Source organism: Paraphaeosphaeria sporulosa, assembly GCF_001642045.1.
Source record: "Paraphaeosphaeria sporulosa strain AP3s5-JAC2a unplaced genomic scaffold CC84scaffold_3, whole genome shotgun sequence".
Lineage (NCBI taxonomy): Eukaryota > Fungi > Ascomycota > Dothideomycetes > Pleosporales > Didymosphaeriaceae > Paraphaeosphaeria > Paraphaeosphaeria sporulosa.
In genome coordinates this window covers 27,978-47,736 of record NW_017253362.1, presented here as the reverse complement: position 1 = coordinate 47,736, position 19,759 = coordinate 27,978, and the positions used below count along the sequence as shown (strand labels likewise).

General features: G+C 50.3%; 4 protein-coding genes across 4 annotated transcripts; 2 read left to right on the top strand and 2 right to left on the bottom strand.

Annotated features, from left to right (window-relative positions):
- Positions 1-1,771: 1,771 nt before the first annotated feature.
- On the top strand, positions 1,772-2,134 carry CC84DRAFT_1161884 (uncharacterized protein). The gene has a single exon (XM_018177850.1). It carries the CDS (start codon positions 1,821-1,823, stop codon positions 2,073-2,075), a length of 255 nt encoding a protein of 84 aa, XP_018038175.1. The 5' UTR covers positions 1,772-1,820; the 3' UTR covers positions 2,076-2,134.
- Positions 2,135-5,356: 3,222 nt separating this feature from the next.
- CC84DRAFT_520619 (uncharacterized protein) lies at positions 5,357-5,801 on the bottom strand. The gene has a single exon (XM_018186602.1). The coding sequence runs from the start codon at positions 5,669-5,671 to the stop codon at positions 5,393-5,395; it is 279 nt and encodes a 92-aa protein (XP_018038174.1). The 5' UTR covers positions 5,672-5,801; the 3' UTR covers positions 5,357-5,392.
- A 3,138-nt stretch (positions 5,802-8,939) lies between these two features.
- Positions 8,940-9,650, top strand: CC84DRAFT_1238674 (Cullin-domain-containing protein; the record flags this gene model as incomplete). Its single annotated transcript, XM_018183955.1, has 3 exons — positions 8,940-9,006; positions 9,060-9,235; positions 9,289-9,650. Exons 1-3 carry the CDS (start codon positions 8,963-8,965, stop codon positions 9,648-9,650), a joined length of 582 nt encoding a protein of 193 aa, XP_018038173.1. The 5' UTR covers positions 8,940-8,962.
- An 8,233-nt stretch (positions 9,651-17,883) lies between these two features.
- CC84DRAFT_1046204 (kinase-like protein) lies at positions 17,884-18,468 on the bottom strand (the record flags this gene model as incomplete). Its single annotated transcript, XM_018173417.1, has 2 exons — positions 17,884-18,270; positions 18,322-18,468. Coding segments are annotated over 2 exons (534 nt in total), but the record flags the coding sequence as incomplete, so codon positions are not given.
- Between the last annotated feature and the right edge of the window lie 1,291 nt (positions 18,469-19,759).

Here is a 19,759-nt window from a genome sequence, read left to right as displayed (position 1 = left end):
CTTCTGCTCGAGAAAGGAGCCGACATTACAGCCACCAAAGATGGCGGATGGACGCCTCTCAATCTAGCTTCGAATAATGGCCATCTCGACGTGGTCAAGCTTCTGCTCGAGAAAGGAGCCGACATCACAGTCACCAATAGTGACGGATGGACGCCTCTCCACTCAGCGGCATACGAGGGTCATCTTGATGTCGTCAAGATCCTTCTAGGGGAAGGCGCCGTGAAGAATGTCGTTGGTGGAGAGTCTGGGAACGCACTTTGCGCGGCTTCACGGGGAGGCCATGACGCGATTACAAAGGTACTGGTTGGCAAGGACGCCGATGTCAACCCGCATGGTGGAGATACTCAGGGTCGGACCGCTCTTCACCTTGCTGCACGAGGTGGACATATCGACACTTTTCAATTTCTAGTCAGTCTAGGCCTCGATCTCAGTGCCTCAGATGAGAAGGGAGATGGTGTACTCTGCTATGCGTCTTCAAGTGGCTCACCGGATATGCTTCACGCCGCGTTGAACCTTGGTCTTGAATTCTCTTCCGAAATCATGCATTGGAGTCCACTTCACTGGGCATGTAGATCGGGACAACCTGAAGTTGTAAAGCTATTAATCAAGGAGGGTCTGCGCAGCGAGTGTGTCACTGTCCCTGAACCTCAGGATCAGTGGAGCCCTCTAGACATCACTATCTTCCATGGAAACGAGGTTATGTTGGAGGAGCTCTCCTCATTATGCCGAGCTCTCCTGAGCGCAGAAACTCATACCTCTCGGTCCCCTGGTACACTTCATCAATATACGTGCAGTGGATGCTTACATGTAAGTAGGTAATGTGGATTTCCGAATGTATCTAATGCTGAAGTAGGACATCTATGGGCCCCGATCTCACTGCCGAACATGCCCAGATCTGGATTATTGCTTCATGTGCAAGCCTTTCTTAGGTAGTCTGCATGTAGGTCACGAGTGGGAGGTTTTTTCAGCTTGATAGCTAGCGCTTGGTTGCGGCGACCCATCGACTTGATCAGAATCACTTTCACATTGGTCGAGCATGAAGGCCGTGTTGTCCGTTGATAAATTCCTACTCAGGTATGACGACACGGAACACCCCTTATTCCAAAACTAAACCCTTTCGGGAAATTGCGATCGCCGCTCGAGCCAATCCTACGAACACCACAACCTTCTGCCCTTCGTCGCATGATCGACTCTTCTAGCACCTCTATTTAGTCCTTTGTGTCGTTCGTTCTACAGAATCAGCGTATTCTTGAGGTCCTTCCCTTCGTCGCATTGTTGTTAATGCAAACGTATGTTGCTAGAACGATGCCTGAGGTGACCACCATCCCGAAAATGTTAGAGAACATCTTACAAGACATGATCTTTTCATCAATGAGCCAGAGCCGGTTATTATCTGCCGTTCCTGCAAATTCTCTCCTGGCGATTCCCCAAGCGCCGTCGCAAACCACCTCGCCGAGAAGCCTAACGTACCCAAATCGACTACAAAAGAGCTGAGGCGGCTGTTGCGCCCTTACACATTCTTGGGACCGGAAGCCTTGCGCCTCCGCCCAGATGGATCCACTCCGCACCCGCATCTCCGAGTGCAGCCTAACATTGCCTGCAGGCACTGCTGTTTGAAGACCACCAGCCATGAAGTACTGGGTCGCCACTTGTCTAAAAACCATGGAGTAAAGCGAAAATCACCAACATGGCTCCACGACCACGTGGTTAGCGGTTTATCGCTGCAAAGCTGGGGATGGCACAGTGCTGCCGGATACTGGATTGTGAAGCCGGAGTCCTCGATCGCGCAGGCTCTTGATGACAGCTTGCTCCAAGACTCTATGCCGCGACTCTCTCGATTAGAGGCGTTACATCGGAAAGAGCGGGACAGTCTGTTGGCTCGACAAAAGGCATCTGCTACTGACAGCGGTAACACTGATATGGCTCTCAATACGAATTGGATGCGGCGCACAGGGTGGGCTAAAACGTTCGCCGATTCAGACCGATCGTTCCTTGCGAAAGTAGCACAGATGCCTCAGGTTGCGGAACATGGCCTGTTACTAGGCACCTCCAACGGTACCGATCTCTACAGTTGAAAGGCGGACGAGCAAAGGCTAGTGCTTATGATCGCGGCTCTGGGTCGTGCATTTGACCGGTGTGCAGACACTGTTCGACATACGGACGTATCGATGAGATGCTGGCTACGCAGCCAGTTCGTCGATCGGCCATACAAGGCTCCATTTGAGTTGGTTGGGCGTGAGAGCACTTCTCACGGCTATCAAAGGCTCATGAAAAGATGCGTTTGCTTTTGCTTCCGTCTGTGGAGGATGAGTGAGGAAGCAAGGCAACAACTAGCGAAGAGGAACCTAACAGAAAGCGAATGTCAAGCACTCGCCCAAGTGTGGGATGATGATGGGTGACTTGTCCATGGATCAGTTCCGAAAGATCAGCCACGATACTATTGATTGCGCCACAGCTGTCTGCAGACAAATGATGTACGAGTGGTGTCCTGAGTCCGATCTCACACGCATCCGCGACAGGCTGTCTAACACCACTCTTGGCTACTCGTTCGTAGCTGATCCTGCTAACGGTCTGGGAGAATCGTACCTTGAGCTTTCTAGAAGAGCATGCCTGGCGACCGCGAACGGTCTGATGACGGATGATGATTGGGATTCAGTCGCGGTCCGCCGATACCTTGATCGGTACGATCATTTGACGCACCTCTTAGTCCTATTGGTCTACCTTGTTGGCGGGCAAGCCCCAAGAGGAACTGAACTCTTTGCTTTGGAGCATTGCAATGGAGCTTCGACGTCTCGTGGAGTTTGCGTCTACGCTGGCAAGATGGCCCTGATCAGTCGACATCACAAGGCTCGCCGCACGACCAATAGCGAGTTTCAAGTGGTCAGATTTCTTCCTAAAGAGCCGAGCAAGATCCTGTATCACTATCTGGTGTTTATTCGGCCCTTCGCTTGCATGCTGTTCCGAATCTGCTTCAACATAGACGCTGAAAGTAGGCTTTTGTTTTCCTCTCCAGTCAAACCAAAGGAGCCTATCAAACATCCATTTTGTCGAAAATGCTTCGTGAGCAGACGATCAGCACGCTTGGGTTCCCTGTAGGTGTGCAGGTGTATCGACAACTCTCAATTGCAATTACAGAAAAGCACGTCAAACAGATTGCGGATCCCTTCAATCAACATGACGACAAGAGTAAAGAAGCGGACATCAATGTGTCGTTTGCGTGGCGAAGTGGGCATCGCCCTCTGCAGAGAGGGACGACGTACGGACTAGACGGTGCTTTTCCTAATAGTCTCCAGCCCGCACTCTTGCGCGTTTACGAATGGGCATCGAACGAATGGCACGAATTCTTGCAACTGCGACGTACTGACATCAGTGCCTCTTCCAACATGGGAGAGAGACAAAAGCGAGGGGTTCAGTCATCTGTAGACTGTGAACCTTCGAAACGGCGCCGCACTGCTAGCCCTCCGAAGCACGTAGAACACCTACCCTTGCAGGACCACCATACATTGCTTCAACACGGCAAGCACAAGACCGGAACCGGCCCTTGGGCCACAGCAACCGAAGCTGCCTTCTATAGAACTGCCCCAAGAATCTTTTGGACCGGGTCCGTGCCTATCTTTGGCCGTCCAAGTCCTCTTGAGCGTGATAGTGTGCTTGAGGAGAGGAAGCTAATCTCTGCTCACGTAAAGAGCCAAGAAGCAGAAGCGAACAAAGACTTCGATACCCCCTACCGTTTACATGGCATTGGGGAAGCGTTTGTGCGGTGGTCAAACGTTGGCTGCCAGTTATGTTACGCAAGCACCGCGGAGCAGGTACCAGACCACGACCTAGAACATTGCAGGTGACGAGATGCCTCTAACAAGGCTCGAAAGATCTTCAATTGGCTCCAAGATCTGAAGCTTCCACGGCTCGTGCCTGGCATCGGAGCTTGTAGTCTATGCTCAATGACTGATTTTCCCTGCAGAGATGTCATTGCCAGAATAAAGTCGGATGAAGCAGAATGTGATGAGGTGAAACAGCACTGGGAAACCTTTTAAAGGGATCACCCTTTGGCGATGACGAATGCCAAAACAAGTCTGTGGTGAAGAGGACAATTGCGGCACTTTGTGCTTACGACGATCAAATTCTTGGAAAGTACTTGTCGGAGCGACTGCGCGATGAAAATAATGTGGATTTCATGGCGCAAAATTTGGTGGCTTTCTGGTTCGAAAGACGTGTCAGTTTCTGCGACAGTAGCGTCTTGAGACTACTGTTTGTCTTTGAACTGCTAACATCGGCTTTTGATTTTAGAAAGTCAGTATCTGCAGCGGCAAAGGAGCCGCGCAAGATTGAAGACCTTCCGTGTCTGTATGAGCAGGGCTGGGATGACGACGATGAGTTGCAGGGCTGGCAAAACACATTAAAGTGGTGGGCTGGTAAATGTGGGTTCTGCGCAGGTCGCGGGCTAAGTGGTTCGAAGATCAATCACACCTTGGGGGAGTGCAGCCGGGGTGGGGCGAAGCAGCGATCCCTTCGAATAGGCGAAGCGATATTTGGAGAGAGGATCGAAGCGAAGGGTGGTTGTCGGAGATGCGGTATTCCTCGAGAATTTTGCGACAAATGGAGCAAGTCAATTGACGGACACTGGCAGCTGCGACCATTGATGCAGGATCCAAGATTCCACGCGTCAATGCCTTCCACCCAAGCTTCGCCATCAATTACTATCCACACATGAGCTGCTTTAGACAACTTCTTATTCTGGAGGTTGCGCAAGCATGCGGTCTTAATCGTAGGCAGTGGCACAACCAAATTTGGATGATGAGCTTAGAAAATCCTGCCAAGCTAAGGTCAAAGAAACATTGAGCTCTGGAACGGTGTAAATCAACCCGTAATCTGCATTGGCCCTCACTAGGAATTTGTCAAGCGCTTTACAACTACTCGCTGCTGAACACCGAAGGAACCTCGAGGTCATCCAGGCTTTCGCAAGATCGTTGAGTGCAAGCACGCGAAAATACAGCATACCAACTCGATATCGCCGCTTGGTTGAGAGCAGAATCTCCGAGCATTTCAATGACGCAAGTCTCTGTGTTCGCGCTATCCATTGCAAAAAAGAGGCCATCGATTCGGAAGATCTGACCGACAGCGATGCGGAAGCCATTGGTAATGTTCCTAAAGACACTATGGCCTTCCTCAAACGCCTGGTTTCCGCATTTCTGCCAGACTCTGTGCTAGCTCGAAATGACACTGTGGGGATATCTGGCGTGTATGATGTGCGCGCATTAGATCGTGATCAAGCAAGACGTGGCTAGGCGTGTGACCCTAGCAATGAGGAGGTGCGCAAGCTACTCCTCGGGTTGACGAAGCAGCTGAACTCTTCATTCAAGCTGGTAGCGATTTATCCTAGCCGCAGATACACTTAACATCTGTATGATTGGGGCTCCATCTTGCTTTCCCTTGCCATTGACTTGGAGACACTGTTGGGAAATCTTGCTACCAATAGCTCTCGGAATGGTGGGATGGATTCTACTTTGACCGAAAGACTTCTTGGGCTATCAATCAGCCAGAAAGATTGATATGGCCTCAGTAACTCAGTAACTTGATTTTGACGAAAGCTCCATACGGCTGCGAGGACACTCTGGGAAGTAATCAAAGAAGCAGAGTTAGATCTTAGGGGACGAGCTTCCTTCGGCGACATTGCCACTTTCGCCGTAACGCAGAACAGTTAGCGAATACCAAAACCATCATATGCAGTAGAAGGTTCATTTGACCAGGATGGTTTCAATCATGCATCTAGTACTGAACTCTGTCGATTTGACTGATTTAGACGGTTTTCTTGTAGTCGAGTGCGACACGTATTGCTGAGCCAGGGCCGAGCTGAGCGCTGGCGGATTTTAAGCTGTACTTCTGGCCACCAAGCAATGATAGGCCGAAATCGAGAACCGAGTTAGGCCTGGATGGAACTCTCAAGACCAGAGGAAGTTATCATGTCAACATTGCAAAACACTGTACACAGGATCACAAACGGGACTGACTTTCTGAGTGGAAACAGCTTTGGTCCAGCCAGGGTTTCATAAGGGTCCGCCATCCAACTGTTGAGGCTTCAATTTCGCGTTAATGCTACTTTTTAAAGAACTGCGTAGCGGGACAACCCTCAGCATCGAGAAGGAATCTTTCAGAAGAACGAGGTTCTCTTCCAGAAAATAAGACTGCACACTATCCAGTAGCCCGCTCTACCTACTGTGCAGCCAATTACGATCACCAGTCTTCATTTGCAATGCATTTTTCCGCTACATCAACTGTATAACCCACTGTAGCAGTCAACTACTCAGAATTGGTTGCAAGGAAGAAGAGAAACTCTACAGTCATCTATTTGGATAGAGCACATCGCAAGTCATCATGCAGCTAGATCCCAATCTACCTGAGACCTGCTATTCGGATTGCAACTCTTGTACATCTCCCACCTAGACACAACCCGGGCTCCATTAGTGAGCGATTATGCTCTCTGTCCGCACCTATTCAGGGCTGAATATATGGCGTCATTTTAGTACAGAAGAAGAGAGAGATTTAGGTCGTTATTTCTGCATGAGTTGCTCTAATAGTAGCTCGGTACAAAGGAAGCGAGTACGGCAGCGTTGGCAGTATAGTGACCATCGAAGTGTGTGTAGTAGTACATAGGCATTCACCATGCTTCTGGTCATATTCATCTTCTAGAGGAGTATATAGGGCGATAAATTTGGGGCCATGTCTCTCTCGTGTTTGCCGTAGCCGTAATGATAACTCCGGAATACTCGCTTAACTCCGTGATCTTATTAGCCATTGTAACGTTAAAATAAGGAACGAGTTAAGCTAGCGCATGGGGTTCCGAGACACCCGGGGATATGAGACCGCGCAGAAATCCTTCACCCCTTAAAAAATCGCGATAATTGATTCAGCATAACTACAATTGCCACTCACTATACATAGATTGTAGGGTTTTGGCTACTACTTCTGCTGCTAGCTTTTCTGCCTCTTTTTCTTTATTAGGACCACTGTTTTATTGCTCTAGAAGGGTAGATGCCTACTTTACTATTATAATTTAATCTATACTAGCAAAGCGTTGATTTGGATCTATACAAACTTTCTTTCGTGGCTGTAGAGGCTTAAGAGCCTCAAGTTAACTCTATAATCTTTTATTCTCTACTTCTAGCGCTGCTAAGCGTGTATTTGCTATTATAATTGCCTTGCCTGCTTTCTCAAAGAGCTAGTGAGCCTTTTGGCTGATACTCTACTCTCTGTGAAGTGCTCGCTAAGCCATAAAAAGCTGATGGGGGCCGTAAGGGGTAGATAGATAGCTCTCAGCGAGATGAGCTTGATCCTGGTGAGGTGGAGTAGCAGCCCTTTAAGTAACTTGAGATAAGTTAACTACCCGCTTAATATTCAACGGGCAGATACCTATAGTAGCCCATCTAGCGTGAATAACTCTCTTAGTGATTACGCCCTCTCTAGCAATATAGTAGGTAGTAATAAAGCGTTCCTTTTTAACTGGGGCGGTATTATTAAGGTGTGATGACTCCTAGATCTACTAGCGATAGAATCGCTTCACTGCTAAGAAAACAGAGAGATCTAGGGGCTGTAGAATGTGAGATGAGTGAGTAGGGGGAAATAGAAGCCTAACTTTATTCTACTTATATATCCACAGGAACTCTAGGTTAATATGGCTGCCGTAGCCATCTAAAATTAGCATCCTCTAGTGATCCTCTAAGGGCGTAGTATCTGGTAAGAATATGCGTTATAACCACTTAGTACTAATTATATTAGATGTCTAGCTATTCTCTAACGTTACGTATAGCTAGTTAGGTATTATTAATAGAAACTAGGTACTCTATAGGTTTTTGCCTTTAAAAATAACTATAGGCCTTAGCTTCTTCCTATTATTGAAATATACTTAATTATTGACGCCCACTTACAATTCTCTAGAGACTAATAGTAAGCCTTCTTTTTCTAACTTCCTATAAGTACTCTAGTATTTGCATATATACCTAGGGCCTTCCTAGTCTCATCCATATTCTATGTATCCTTATTGTGTATACCCAGCTCAACATGGAGCTACTTATAGAGCTAAACAAACTTACGTATTGCCTCCTAAGTTGCTTCCTTAGCTCTTATAGCCTCAATCTTTCTACCTATTATAGAGGCAACGCGTGGGTTACGTTTAATAAAGTAGGATATCTAGTATTTACCCACTAATGCGTGGTCGCCGTTCATCCTAAGGATTTGATTTGCCATTTCTCGTGTACGAGCGTGAGAAGGAGGAAACCCGCGCGCGTCCTCTTCAATTATCCATTGTACGAGAAAGTCCTCTTGTTGTGGAGTCAATCGTTGCTGGTGTATGTGGCTGTTTTGCCAGTTTTGTGAACCGCGTACGCGCCTAGAGAGCGTGGCTAGGGGGATGTTGTATGCCTTTGCAGCAGCTCGTTGACTAGGAAAAACGCCAGCATTAAGATCGCTAATAGCTGCTTGAAATGCAGCCTCACGGTTGGCCATTTTGGCAGGGTGGATGTGGAGATATCGCGATTGTTTGAAGGGTGGAGGATTTCTGCGCGGTGTCTAATATCCCCGGGTGTCTCGGAACCCCATGCGCTAGCTTACGAAGTTTCCTGCTTCAGTTTGTGACACAATTGTGACATCATGCCATAGCTCCACCACCGTCAGTAAAACACTATACATTAGTCCCATATAGTGTACATTCCATACCGTACTGCACATTTCACTAAGGGTGCTTGCGGCAGACCGGTGTAATCATTCCAGACGCGATTGCAGGAATGTAAGAGTAGAAAGGACAGACTGCGCGATCTGATGTTGATCACCCACAATTAAATTATAACCTGTCTTCACTTGATTTACACGTTCTTTTAAACAACCAAGACGAAGATACTCTTCTCAACGCGAAAGAGCAGCTGATTCGTTTATTTTCGTCAATAGATTCTTACTTTCATTTCTGATAGACATGGTCAAGCCGGCTCAGTCTAGCAAGACCGATATTGAAACAACGTAGGTCTAGTCGCGATCCATGTAGTGCATCCGATTAATGAATGACTCATCAGATGGCAAACTATCGAGGCTGGTCTTAGGCAAATCCTGAGGCACCCATCGGAAAATCTTGAATTGGACATCAAAAGATACATGTGTCTATATACGGCCATACACAACTTTTGCACAGTACGGAATGCTGGTAGCATTGAAACTGAGCAGGGTAAAGCTGGCCGCAAGCGCGGAGAAGGTTTGTTAATGGGTGCAATAATGGGGTATTGAGATCTAACTATCATCCTATAGCATACCTTCTCGGAAAGGAATTATATGATAGATTGAAGCAATCACTTATCGAGCACGTCCAAGGAATCCAAGATGAAGCTAGACGACTTCCGAATGAGAGATTACTCGGATTCTACACGGAGAAGTGGGATCGATACACAACCGCTGCGAAATACAACAACCACTTGTTCAAGTATCTAAACCGCACCTGGGTGAAGCGGGAAATCCAGGAGGGAAAGAAAGACATCCATGATGTATACATGCTACATCTCGTTGTATGGAAAGAGATGGAGGTCGCTACTGTTCATGAGGACGTAGAAGACGCTCTGGCTCAGCTTGGGGAGACACGTCAAAATGGATTCGATCAGGGTATCATTCCGTAACATGACCTGGCGATGACGAAAGAGCTCCAAGGCGCGACGGTTGATGGCTAGGGCGCTTTTGGGTCTGAGGAAACCAATGCAACAGGACACGCATGGCGAGCGCCACGTAATTCGACACCTACTCAGTTAATAAATATATGGCTTGAAATAACGAAAAAGTGAAAGGGATGCAATTGCGTCACATACGCAGACTGCCGATTTTCCTAACTAGGTCCTTGATTCCAATCTAAGATCTATTTGATGTGTGTGTAATGGAATAGCTTTTTGCGCTTTGCTGCAATTCTTAATTGTGAGTGTCTGTAACTCACTCTTAAGGGCAGAAATTCCTTCTTTCAACGTCTCGTTCTGACTCCTATGTGCGCTACTATATTCCTGAAGCTCCTTTATCCGGTTTCCAAGCTCGTCGACCCTTGCCCTTAACGCCTCGTTCCGGTCCTGCAACGTTTCGTTTTGGGCTTGTAGCGTTTCGTTCTGCCTCTATAGTGCGGCCTGGTTGGTTCTAATATCCTCTATCATCCGCTCCTGTCTTGTGATGACGTCCCGTAGGCTTGCTATAAGCCAGGTTATCTCTTCCCATCGCGTTTGTGGAAGTTCTGGGGATCTCCTTTGCCTTGATCGTAACCTAGCGATGCGATTGGTCTTATTTGCGGGTACGTTTGATGGTTGGTTTACTCGTGTCGTGTCTGGCGCAGCGTCTGGGTCGAGGGTAGTGGGTTCGGTCGTGGTTCCTCGCCATGTCGTTCCGTCGAAGAAGGTAACCGGTCTTGGTTCGCGTTGTGGGCGTACCGGTTGGTCACCGTCGACGATTGGTAGGGGGACGTTCGTGTGGGGTTCGTCGGTCATCCCGCCAGGACGCGTCGGGGTCGCCGCCTGACGCTAATTAGTCATGCAGCATCAGTCACATGACCACTGTCTTCATCGCCCATCTTGACACTCCCCCTCGATGAGGGCAGTGCTCCCCCTTGATGCTGTCGGGTACGCACAAGTTGTTCCGTGCTCCGGGAGCCGTTGCCTTAATCATCGATCCTCCGCAAGCCAACCATCCGTCGAAAGGACTCAAACTTCGTCTTGCCCAATGGCTTGGTGAGTCCATCCGCTGGGTTCAACTCGCCTGCGATCCATTCCATCCTAACCAGCTGCTCCTCCACCTTTTCTCGTACAAAGTGATACCGGATGTCCACGTGCTTCGTTCTCGCATGATACATCGGGTTCTTAGCCAGGGCCAGGGCCCCTCGATTGTCTCCGAGTATGGTTACTGGCTCAGACGCGCTCGGCTGAGAGAGGTCAACTCGCAGCTGACACAACAGTCGCTGCAGCCATATCGCTTCCTTCGCGGCCTCAGACTCCGCGATGTACTCGGCCTCACAGCTGGACAGCGCCACTGTAGCCTGACGCTTCGACTTCCAGCTGATGGCGGTGCCGGCAAATGTGAAGACGCAACCCCCGGTTGATCGGCGATCATCATCTCTTCCCCAGTTCGCGTCCGTGTAGCCCGTCAGGATATCTAGCCGATCTTGCGTATCTATCACCAGGCCGTAGTCACTGGTACCCTTCAGGTACCGAAGAAGCCTCTTCAAGGCCGCATGGTGTTTCTGTGACGGATTGGCGGCGAAGCGACCCAGCTGACTGACCGCATACGCAATATCCGGGCCAGTACAGAGCATCAAATACATGAGGCTACCAACCGCTCGCTGGTACCACTTCCGATCCTGCAAGTCTGGCGCCTCTTTACTAGGTTCCAACACAAGATTCTCATCCATCGGAGTCGCCACAGGAGTACAGTCTGCCATTCCGAAGGTTCTCAACACCTTCTCGGCATATGCGCGTTGGGTCAGCTTGATCCTACTACCCCGCGAGGTATCCTCCCGGATCGCCTTCACTCCCAGATAGTGGGCGACCGGACCGAGATCGCTCATGCTGAAGTGCTCCGACAGAGCGCTTTTGACGGATGCAATCGTCTCCTGGTCCTTCCCTAAGATCAAGAGGTCATCTACATATGTCGCAATGACCAGACGTTTGTCTCGATTGACGAAGACGCTATGGTCTTCTGAGATTGCCACGAATCCCATGGGCCGCAGCGCCTGGCTCAAGGTAAGGTACCAGATCCGAGGAGACGGCTTGAGCCCATATAGGGCCTTCTTGAGCTTGCAAATCTTCCCAGGGTACTGGTCTTTGATATTTGGTGGCAGTTCCATATAGACGTCTGTGTCGATCTTGCCATACAGAAAGGCTGTCTTGACGTCCATCTGCTCTATCGACCAGCCCAGCAGGCAGGCCAGAACGAACAGAAGCTTGTAACTCATCGGCTTTACCACCGACGCAAATGTCTCAAGCACGTCGACGCCTAGTTCTTGTTCGAATACGCGGGCGCACCATCGGGACTTGTAACGAGTGACTTCTCCATCGGCATTGGTCTTGACCTTGTATGCAAACTTGCCGGTTAGGATTGACACTCCTGGTGGTTCTTCGTCCATGGACGGAATCCATCGTGATGCGTCCGCACAGGTGGCAGCATCCTCATAGTTCTTTGGTTCGTATGCGCCGCCAGCAGCATGATCAACCACATGGTTCTCGAGTTTATCTTGATTCTTCTCCAGCGCTGACAGCGCAGCTAGACACTCAGTTACTGCGCTCCAATCGTCATGGTCTACGGACGCTAGCGACTGGGCTACCTGAGTCTGTGTACTCTCTTCGGGGAAGCGTTCCGCTTCATTTATCTCGCCGTCTTCGGCGATCAACACGAGTCCTCCATCGATCCCTACCAGGCTTCACTGACGCAGCCGCTAGAGTCTCCCCCTCGATCGTGGAGTACCGTCGCCGCTTAGCTCTGTGTGTGAGGGTATCTTGAATGCTAACCTCGTCGCAATAGGCTGGTCGGCGCACAGTCTCGGGGACCTCTCCCCCTGGGCCAAATATGTCCTCATTGAAGTGCAGATCTCGAACTAACTCGACTCGCTCGGTGCAGGTGTTCCATACCCGATACTGATGTTTCGCAACGGAACTGAGAAGATAGCACCTGTCCGCCCGGGGATCAAGCTTCCTAAAGTTCGAGTAGGCGCTTCGGGGTCGGGGCTTCCAGCACTCGCAGCCCAACACTCGCAGGTGCTCTATTGGCGGCAGCCTTCCATACAGTCGCTCGTATGGTGGCTGATCGTTGGGATTAGCCGACGTTGGGCAATAGTTGACTATGTCAGTGACACTGATGAGGATCTCAGCGAAACAATGTTGACCGAGATTCGACTCGTCTAGAGTCGCTCTCACTGCAGTGAACAAAATATTCATGCCCCTTTCTGCGACCCCGTTCTGCTCTGGATTATACGGTGCTGTAGGCTCAACTCTGACGCCTGTCTCTCTGAAAAACTCGTTTAATAGTTTGTTATCGAACTCTCCGCCATTATCTCTTCGGACGGCTAGCAGTTCGTGTTTTAATTCTTTCTCGGTCTGGGTCTTCCAGATCTGCAGTTCTCTTGCTGCATCGTTCTTGTGTCGCAACACTCTCACCCATCTGTATCTTGTATAGTCGTCTGTAATGGTGAGAGCGAAGCGATCATCAACTTTCTTCTTGCCATCATACGCGTTGACTGGCCCTGCTAGGTCAACAAAGACCCTCTGTAAAGGCTTATTGCTCCTTGTCCCGGAGTTCTTGAAGTTTCTCCTCTTTAGACCTGTTCGATTGCAGGATTCGCATGGTAGCAGTGGGTCCTCTGCACTTGATGCATTGAGACGTCGCAGCAGCCTTCTCAACCTCCCTTCTTCGAGATGCCCCAGTCCACGATGGTGAGTGTCGATGGACACGTCTGAGGGTATTGCTGTGAAGGCATATGGCTGCGGTCGTCGCTTTCGGGTGACTTCTGCTTTCGGTCGTGACAGTACGTACAGGTCGGTGGTGCGACAGTCAGCCGTGGCTATCACTTGGCCGGTCTCTGTCCGCACAATCTCAAGATCATGGCCATCCATCACGAATCGTATGCCTGCCTTCTCTCCGTCATTCGTCAACGTCAATGCTCGACAAGAGATGATGTTGAAAGGGAGACCTGGCGCATACGAGACGTTCTGGATGGTGAAGGTCTTGTTGTAGACTTTGCCGTCGACCTCGCAGGCGATGGGGATCTTGACTGTCCCGACGCCAGCGACTGCCACGCCTCCGCCGACGCCCATCACCCGCTTCCCGGGTGGCGCCGGACTCAGCGTCTCAAAAAGCGACCGTCGTCCGGTCACGTGCGTGTAGCTTCCACTATCGAGGACCCAATCATCTGGGGCCAGTCGTCCGTTGATGACGCTTAATGCTAGTGGCAACCATGGGCCGTTGGTCTCTGCTCATGTCTCTGCCTCGACTTCCATCCACCATCTTGCTCCCAACGCCACCATTACGCAGGCGAAAGCAGTCCACTGCGACAGGCATAGCACATATGCGATCACCATGCCCCAGCAGAGACTCTCCCCGCGCACTGATAGTCAATCGGAGGTGGATCCTTGTACGAAGTCACTTTCTTCGATTCTTCTTTTCTTTGCAGTACTCTCTGGATGCACTGTTTCTGTACCAGATCTTTTTCTGCCTTGATTCTCAAAGTGCTCAATGTACCATTTCGGCCTGTATCTGGCGTTCTGGCTCATTCGGTAGCATCCTTTCGGCCCTGCAACCGCCAGGTGGCCCACTCTGCCGCAATGCGTGCATCTCTTCTGGCTGTTCACTGCCAGAGTGATGCCATCGTCATTGTTCATCTGTCGTTGTTCCTCTTGGATCACCTCTCGCGCCAAGCTCTGGAAGTCCTTCGGGTCGGTGACCGAGACAATGGACTCATCCGAGCTCAGGGCTGCGACCTTGTTGTCGAACGCACTGGTGAGTGCTGTCAAGAAGTGGGAGTTGACCAGCCACGACGGCAGGCGGTAGCCTGCGTCAACCGCGACCAGTTTCTCCTGTACCTCTATCAGCTTGTTGCGAAACTCGCTAACGCTCCCAGTGTTCGCGAGTGTGGTGCCCAAGAACTCTTTGAACAACGACCAGACGATCGCGCTCCCCCGCTGGCGGTTGCGCTCGCCTAGGAGTGCCATTGCCTGGGAGGGCAGCTCGATGCTCTCGCTTTGGAGTGACGACCTGATCGTCCCGTCGCAGGCAGTATGAAGGATGCCCATGGCATTTCGGCAAAGTCGTTTGAACTTCGTCGACACTGTCTGAATGGTGGTGGTCGAAAGCGCATCAAACCTGCCTTCATACATCTCCCAGAGGTTATGTATTTCAGCCACGGTCTGAAACAATTTCTTCCACCCCTCGTAGTTGGTGACTCCTCCCAACTTCTTGAAGCCTTGCTCGTTAACAGCTTTGCCAGCGCTGCTAACCTTGGCATGTTTCTCAAAGTCCAGAAAGGCCTCCACCAGATCGCTGTCATCTGTGCTGCCTGCCGGACCTTCACTTATCACTTGTAGCTCCCCTGTCAAGTCTCTGAGTCTGCGGTTCTCCGCTCTTAGTCTCTCCATCTCGTCACGCGTTGCCGCATGTCCATTATCTCCACCTTCCTGCCCTGGTTGTCCACTCTCCTCTTGCCGTTCGTGCATCACCCGTCCGCCGGTGCTTCCGTCCGGATTGATGCGGCGGTTGCGCTCCATCTCTTCAAGCCGGCGCTGTTCGGCGGCGGTGATATTGCGACGAGTGGGTCGAGTCGAGGACATCTCCAGGACAGTGGCTGAGAAGGCTTCTCCAATAACTGTATTGCGTGCTCGTGTCGATTGCTGATGGTTGACGGGTGCTGCGATGGAAGCATTTTCTACTCGGTGCCCATATCCTTATCGGCCCTTCAAGGCCTCGGATCGTCTGGAAGGACGCGTGTACCTCTTTGGCTACTCTTGCACCGTTCTGACGAGTTCAGGGACTTCCATTGGCTCATCCTGAACCCCCTCTCGATTGCTGAGGCGCTTCTTCGCCTCTCGAGCCCGTTGTACAACGCAGCTTGGTCAGAGCTGCGAGGTCCCATCGCGAGGGAACTGGTTGCGCAAGCACTGCTCCTTGGTGCTAAGGTGACGGGCTCAGGACTACCAGGCTCGTCCTGGGCCCCCTCTCGATTGGCGCTTCTCGCCTCTCGAGCTTGCTATACAACGCAGCCTGGTCAGAGCTGCGAGGTCCCATCGCGAGGGAGCTGGAAACTGCACTTCAAGGCGCTTTGACGAGTCCAAGCTTACCAGCACTTATCCTGGATCCCCACTCAATTGCTTGGACGCTTCTCGCCCCTCGAGACTCTCTACAACGCGGCTTTGTCAAGGCAGCGAGGTCCCATCACGAGGGAACTGGTGCGAGCACTGCTCTCGGTGCTGTGACGAGTTCAGGACTACCAGGATCGTCCTGAACCCCCTCTCGATTGCTGAGGCGCTTCTCGCCCCTCGAGCCCATTGTACAACGTGGCCTTGTCAGGACCACGAGGTTCATACAACATGCAGCCAACATGAGGGAACCCTCACTCCCTGTTTTGTATTGGCCGTAAGCAATACGCGAAAGCGCCGGGCTCATAACCTGTCAAATCTTTGGGGGTGTAAGAGTTGTATTGTCAAGGTGAGACTAAGACTAAGTACTGACGCTAATTAGTCATGCAGCATCAGTCACATGACCACTGTCTTCATCGCCCATCTTGACACCAGCTATTATTGAGGCTCTACAGCTGCAGAAGAACTGGCGCCGTCTCAAGTCACCTCAACAAGCTAGAGACCCACGTGATCAAAAAGGACAAGGATAAGGGCAAGGGCAAGGCATCTACACCTACTGCCAGCAATGGCGACGACCCATACTCTACCCTACTTCTAAATTAGGCAATATATATACAACCTAGAGCTTTAGGAGCTCTCCTAAATCCTATTGATCTAATATCAGTGAATCCTACTAATTGATCGGCAATATAGAATGAAAACGAAAGGGAAGAACTTCAGTTCCCAGACCGACAAGTCTCAACTCCAACTACATGCGAAAATACCGGGCTATCCAAACGCTGTGCGGGCACATGTGAACATGACCAGAATGGCACATGCGCTCGCTGTTCTGGACCATTAGACGGATCTGCAAGTCCACCAACTGAGAAAGCACGCTCAAACTCAAAGATTCAACACGACACCGACTATTTAGAGCCAAAAAATGGTGGTGTTGGAGATATTTGGAAAAAAGACCCCCTTGAGCCTCCCCAAAGATCCGGAAGCATTTATTGGGCTCCCCAAGGATATGGGGCTCCTGAGGATCGCGACAATCGTTATAATTCAGCTACTGAATTAGGAAACTCTGAATAAGTCAACTCCCCTGACGATCGCCTTACTATGGCTATATAGTTCAGTTAGAATCACAGTAATACAACTTCAGTGAACCTTCAATATTTCCATTGCACGATACCTACGGTCCTAAAACCGTCACAGTATTCGTTAACTGTAGGAATTCGCACAGGCGTAGACCGTCTGGGTAGGGAATCCACGATTGCAATCGGCCTACCACTTCAACATTTGTGTGTTGCTTGAGAGTTTTCATGATACGGTCCCGTTCACTCTTAGTCTTGCTAGCCAGCGTTATGAGCTCATTTGCATTGAGCGACCAGTCCGATTTACGTAGGGACACAGCTTTCCCATCCAGTACCATCCGAATGCAGCCAGACGATGGATGGTCTATTAAGACTTGGTCTTAGTGTCGTTTCCAAGGCGTTTGTTGGTTGGGTAAAAGCTCCTCGCCGGGTTGTTCAATACGTCGACGTTTGGAAAGACTTGCACGTGAAACACTTTCTACGCTGGATTCGACATGCTCTTGACTCTGTTCGCCTTCTTTTGATACATCGTTGTTATCCGATGCAGGGTCCCATATCTGCGTAATCGTCTTAGGATACTCTTTAGGTTGCCAGGCAGACTCGATTGTGCTTAGCGTGGGGAAGTTGGACGGTGTTCCCGCCCTTTCAGCAGCCATCTGCTGCCCCCCATACCCGGCAGCCTGAAAAGCTTTCAACATGGAAGCTGATTCCATTGGTTCTGTAGGCGTTCCGGGGTCTAGTTCCAAATTCTGCGCCGGAACGATTGCCTCGAGCAGTTTGGCCGATTCTCTCAGGCACTCGCTTGTTGTCAGCCTCATACGAGGATCCATCGTCAGCATGCTGGACTTGAGAAAGTTCAATAAGCCGTCTGATTCCCAATCGTCAATCTCCCGAATAAGTATCTCGTACCAACGTTCATGATCGAAACGGTCCTCTACCATCGGGGCATCCGGCAGGCGATATGTGCACTGAAACGCGATAAGGCCTAGCGACCATATGTCTACTTTGGAAGTGTAAGGGCGGTTCTGCCAAATCTCCGGGGCAGCGTAGAGCCTCGTGCCGCAGACTGTCTTGAGGAAGGAGCCATCTCTAGCTAGTCCGAAATCAGCAATTTTGATGCAGAAATTGGCGGGCTCTCGGCACTGAACCAGAATGTTTTCCGGTTTGAGATCGCGATGCATGATCTTGCGGGAGTGTAGATAATCAAGAGCTTTGAGCCCTTGGCAGAGTAGTGTAACGGTCTCCCATTCAGTGATTGGCATGTGTTCCGCTAGGTTCCCAAGGGGCAGATATTCCATTATTAGGCGAGGCCATTTCCGTTCGGTGTCGTAATCCTCGAACTTTACAATGTGGTCCTAGGAACAAGTTAGTGGATCTTTTTATCACTGGTGCGAGTTACTCCTTACATGCGAAATATTACGCAAAAGTGCGACTTCTCTATCCCACCTTTCCCGGTGACCTTTGCCGTTCCGTAGGAACTTTTTAGCAGCATATATTACACCGGTGCTCACATTAACAGACCGGTAGACAGTCCCAAATTCGCCGCTTCCAATCTCTTCACGATCAACCCAGATCGGCCGCTGTTTCGGGTGCTGATTTGGAGTGTGTGATTGTGTTTGGCCTGCAATGGTCGGGTGGCTATCGATGTTGAGACCGAATGAGATCGCCGTTCGCATCTCGGCCAGGTATGAATTTCTCAGCCTTGTGTATTGTTCCGGGCAGGAATCAGCGTCGGGGTCCACAACGTCGTCCACCGAAAACTCGATAACAGGGGCGTTGGGAAGCTCGTCAATCTTATGGCCGGTTATGACCCGTTTATCCTCGATGCCAGGGAAGAGGATCCAAGTGAAATCGTTCGATTGGTCCGGCGGTGTTCTCCGTTTTCGGTCCAGTGGATTTTTTCGTTTTTCGCCCCTTGCCTGGCTATCATAGCTGACTGCTGTTCCATGTGTGGACGAGTCAATCAACACGAGGCGGCCTTGATCGTCGAACGTGATTCTGAAATGCGAGCCGCTTGTGCCACCTTTCGAACTCCCCATAACCACATCGCAGGTTGTTGGGTTGCTGCCGAATACCCATCCGTCCTGGATATTCTTCGGCTTTTGGTCGAATGTGAAGCGCAGCTTGTTGCCATCCCCTTCGCAGTCCTCATCTCCTATATTCGTCGCTGGCGTCGACTCTCGGCTGGTAGTTGCATCATCAAGAGGATATGGGGGTACGTGATATCGTTCGTTGTGCGGATGCGGGAACCATTTCTGGGCGTCAGGGCTAATCGCCCTTAGTGTGAAAACAACGTTCGGGTCTTCTTTCATTTTTAGAAAACACGGTCAGGAAGTTTGAGACGGGAGCTTCTTTGGGTTTGCGGCTTCTCAGGAGAGAATGGGAGACGCACAAGATGCATTTAAGCCGGGGCATAGGGTGGAGCGCCATAATATAGGTGCGGTTTATTATTGAAGCAGCCACCTGAGTTGGCATGTTAATGCGTGAACCATTGGCTTTGCAAGCGATATAAACCGAGCTTATCGGTTAGCAACAAGGTCTCCTTATTTCTGCAGACTAATGCAGCCAATCTGTCCACTCGCCAACTCGAAGTCTCGAGGAAAATTCACGCTGGAGGAAGAAGGAGTGGTCGAACTTCCATTTCTCAAAAGTGTCTACGATTTCTGTGGTAATGGCGACTTCTTCCAGCTGTATTTCCCATAACGGCGGAAGTCTGCCTGCCTCACTATTCGAGCCTTTCGTTCCAGATGAATTTAGGGATTTGTAAAGTTTCAGGAGCCTCGTAAGGTTCTTCTGTAACTTGCTCTCTAGCGTAACAAGATTCTGTTCAAGGTCTTCAACAAA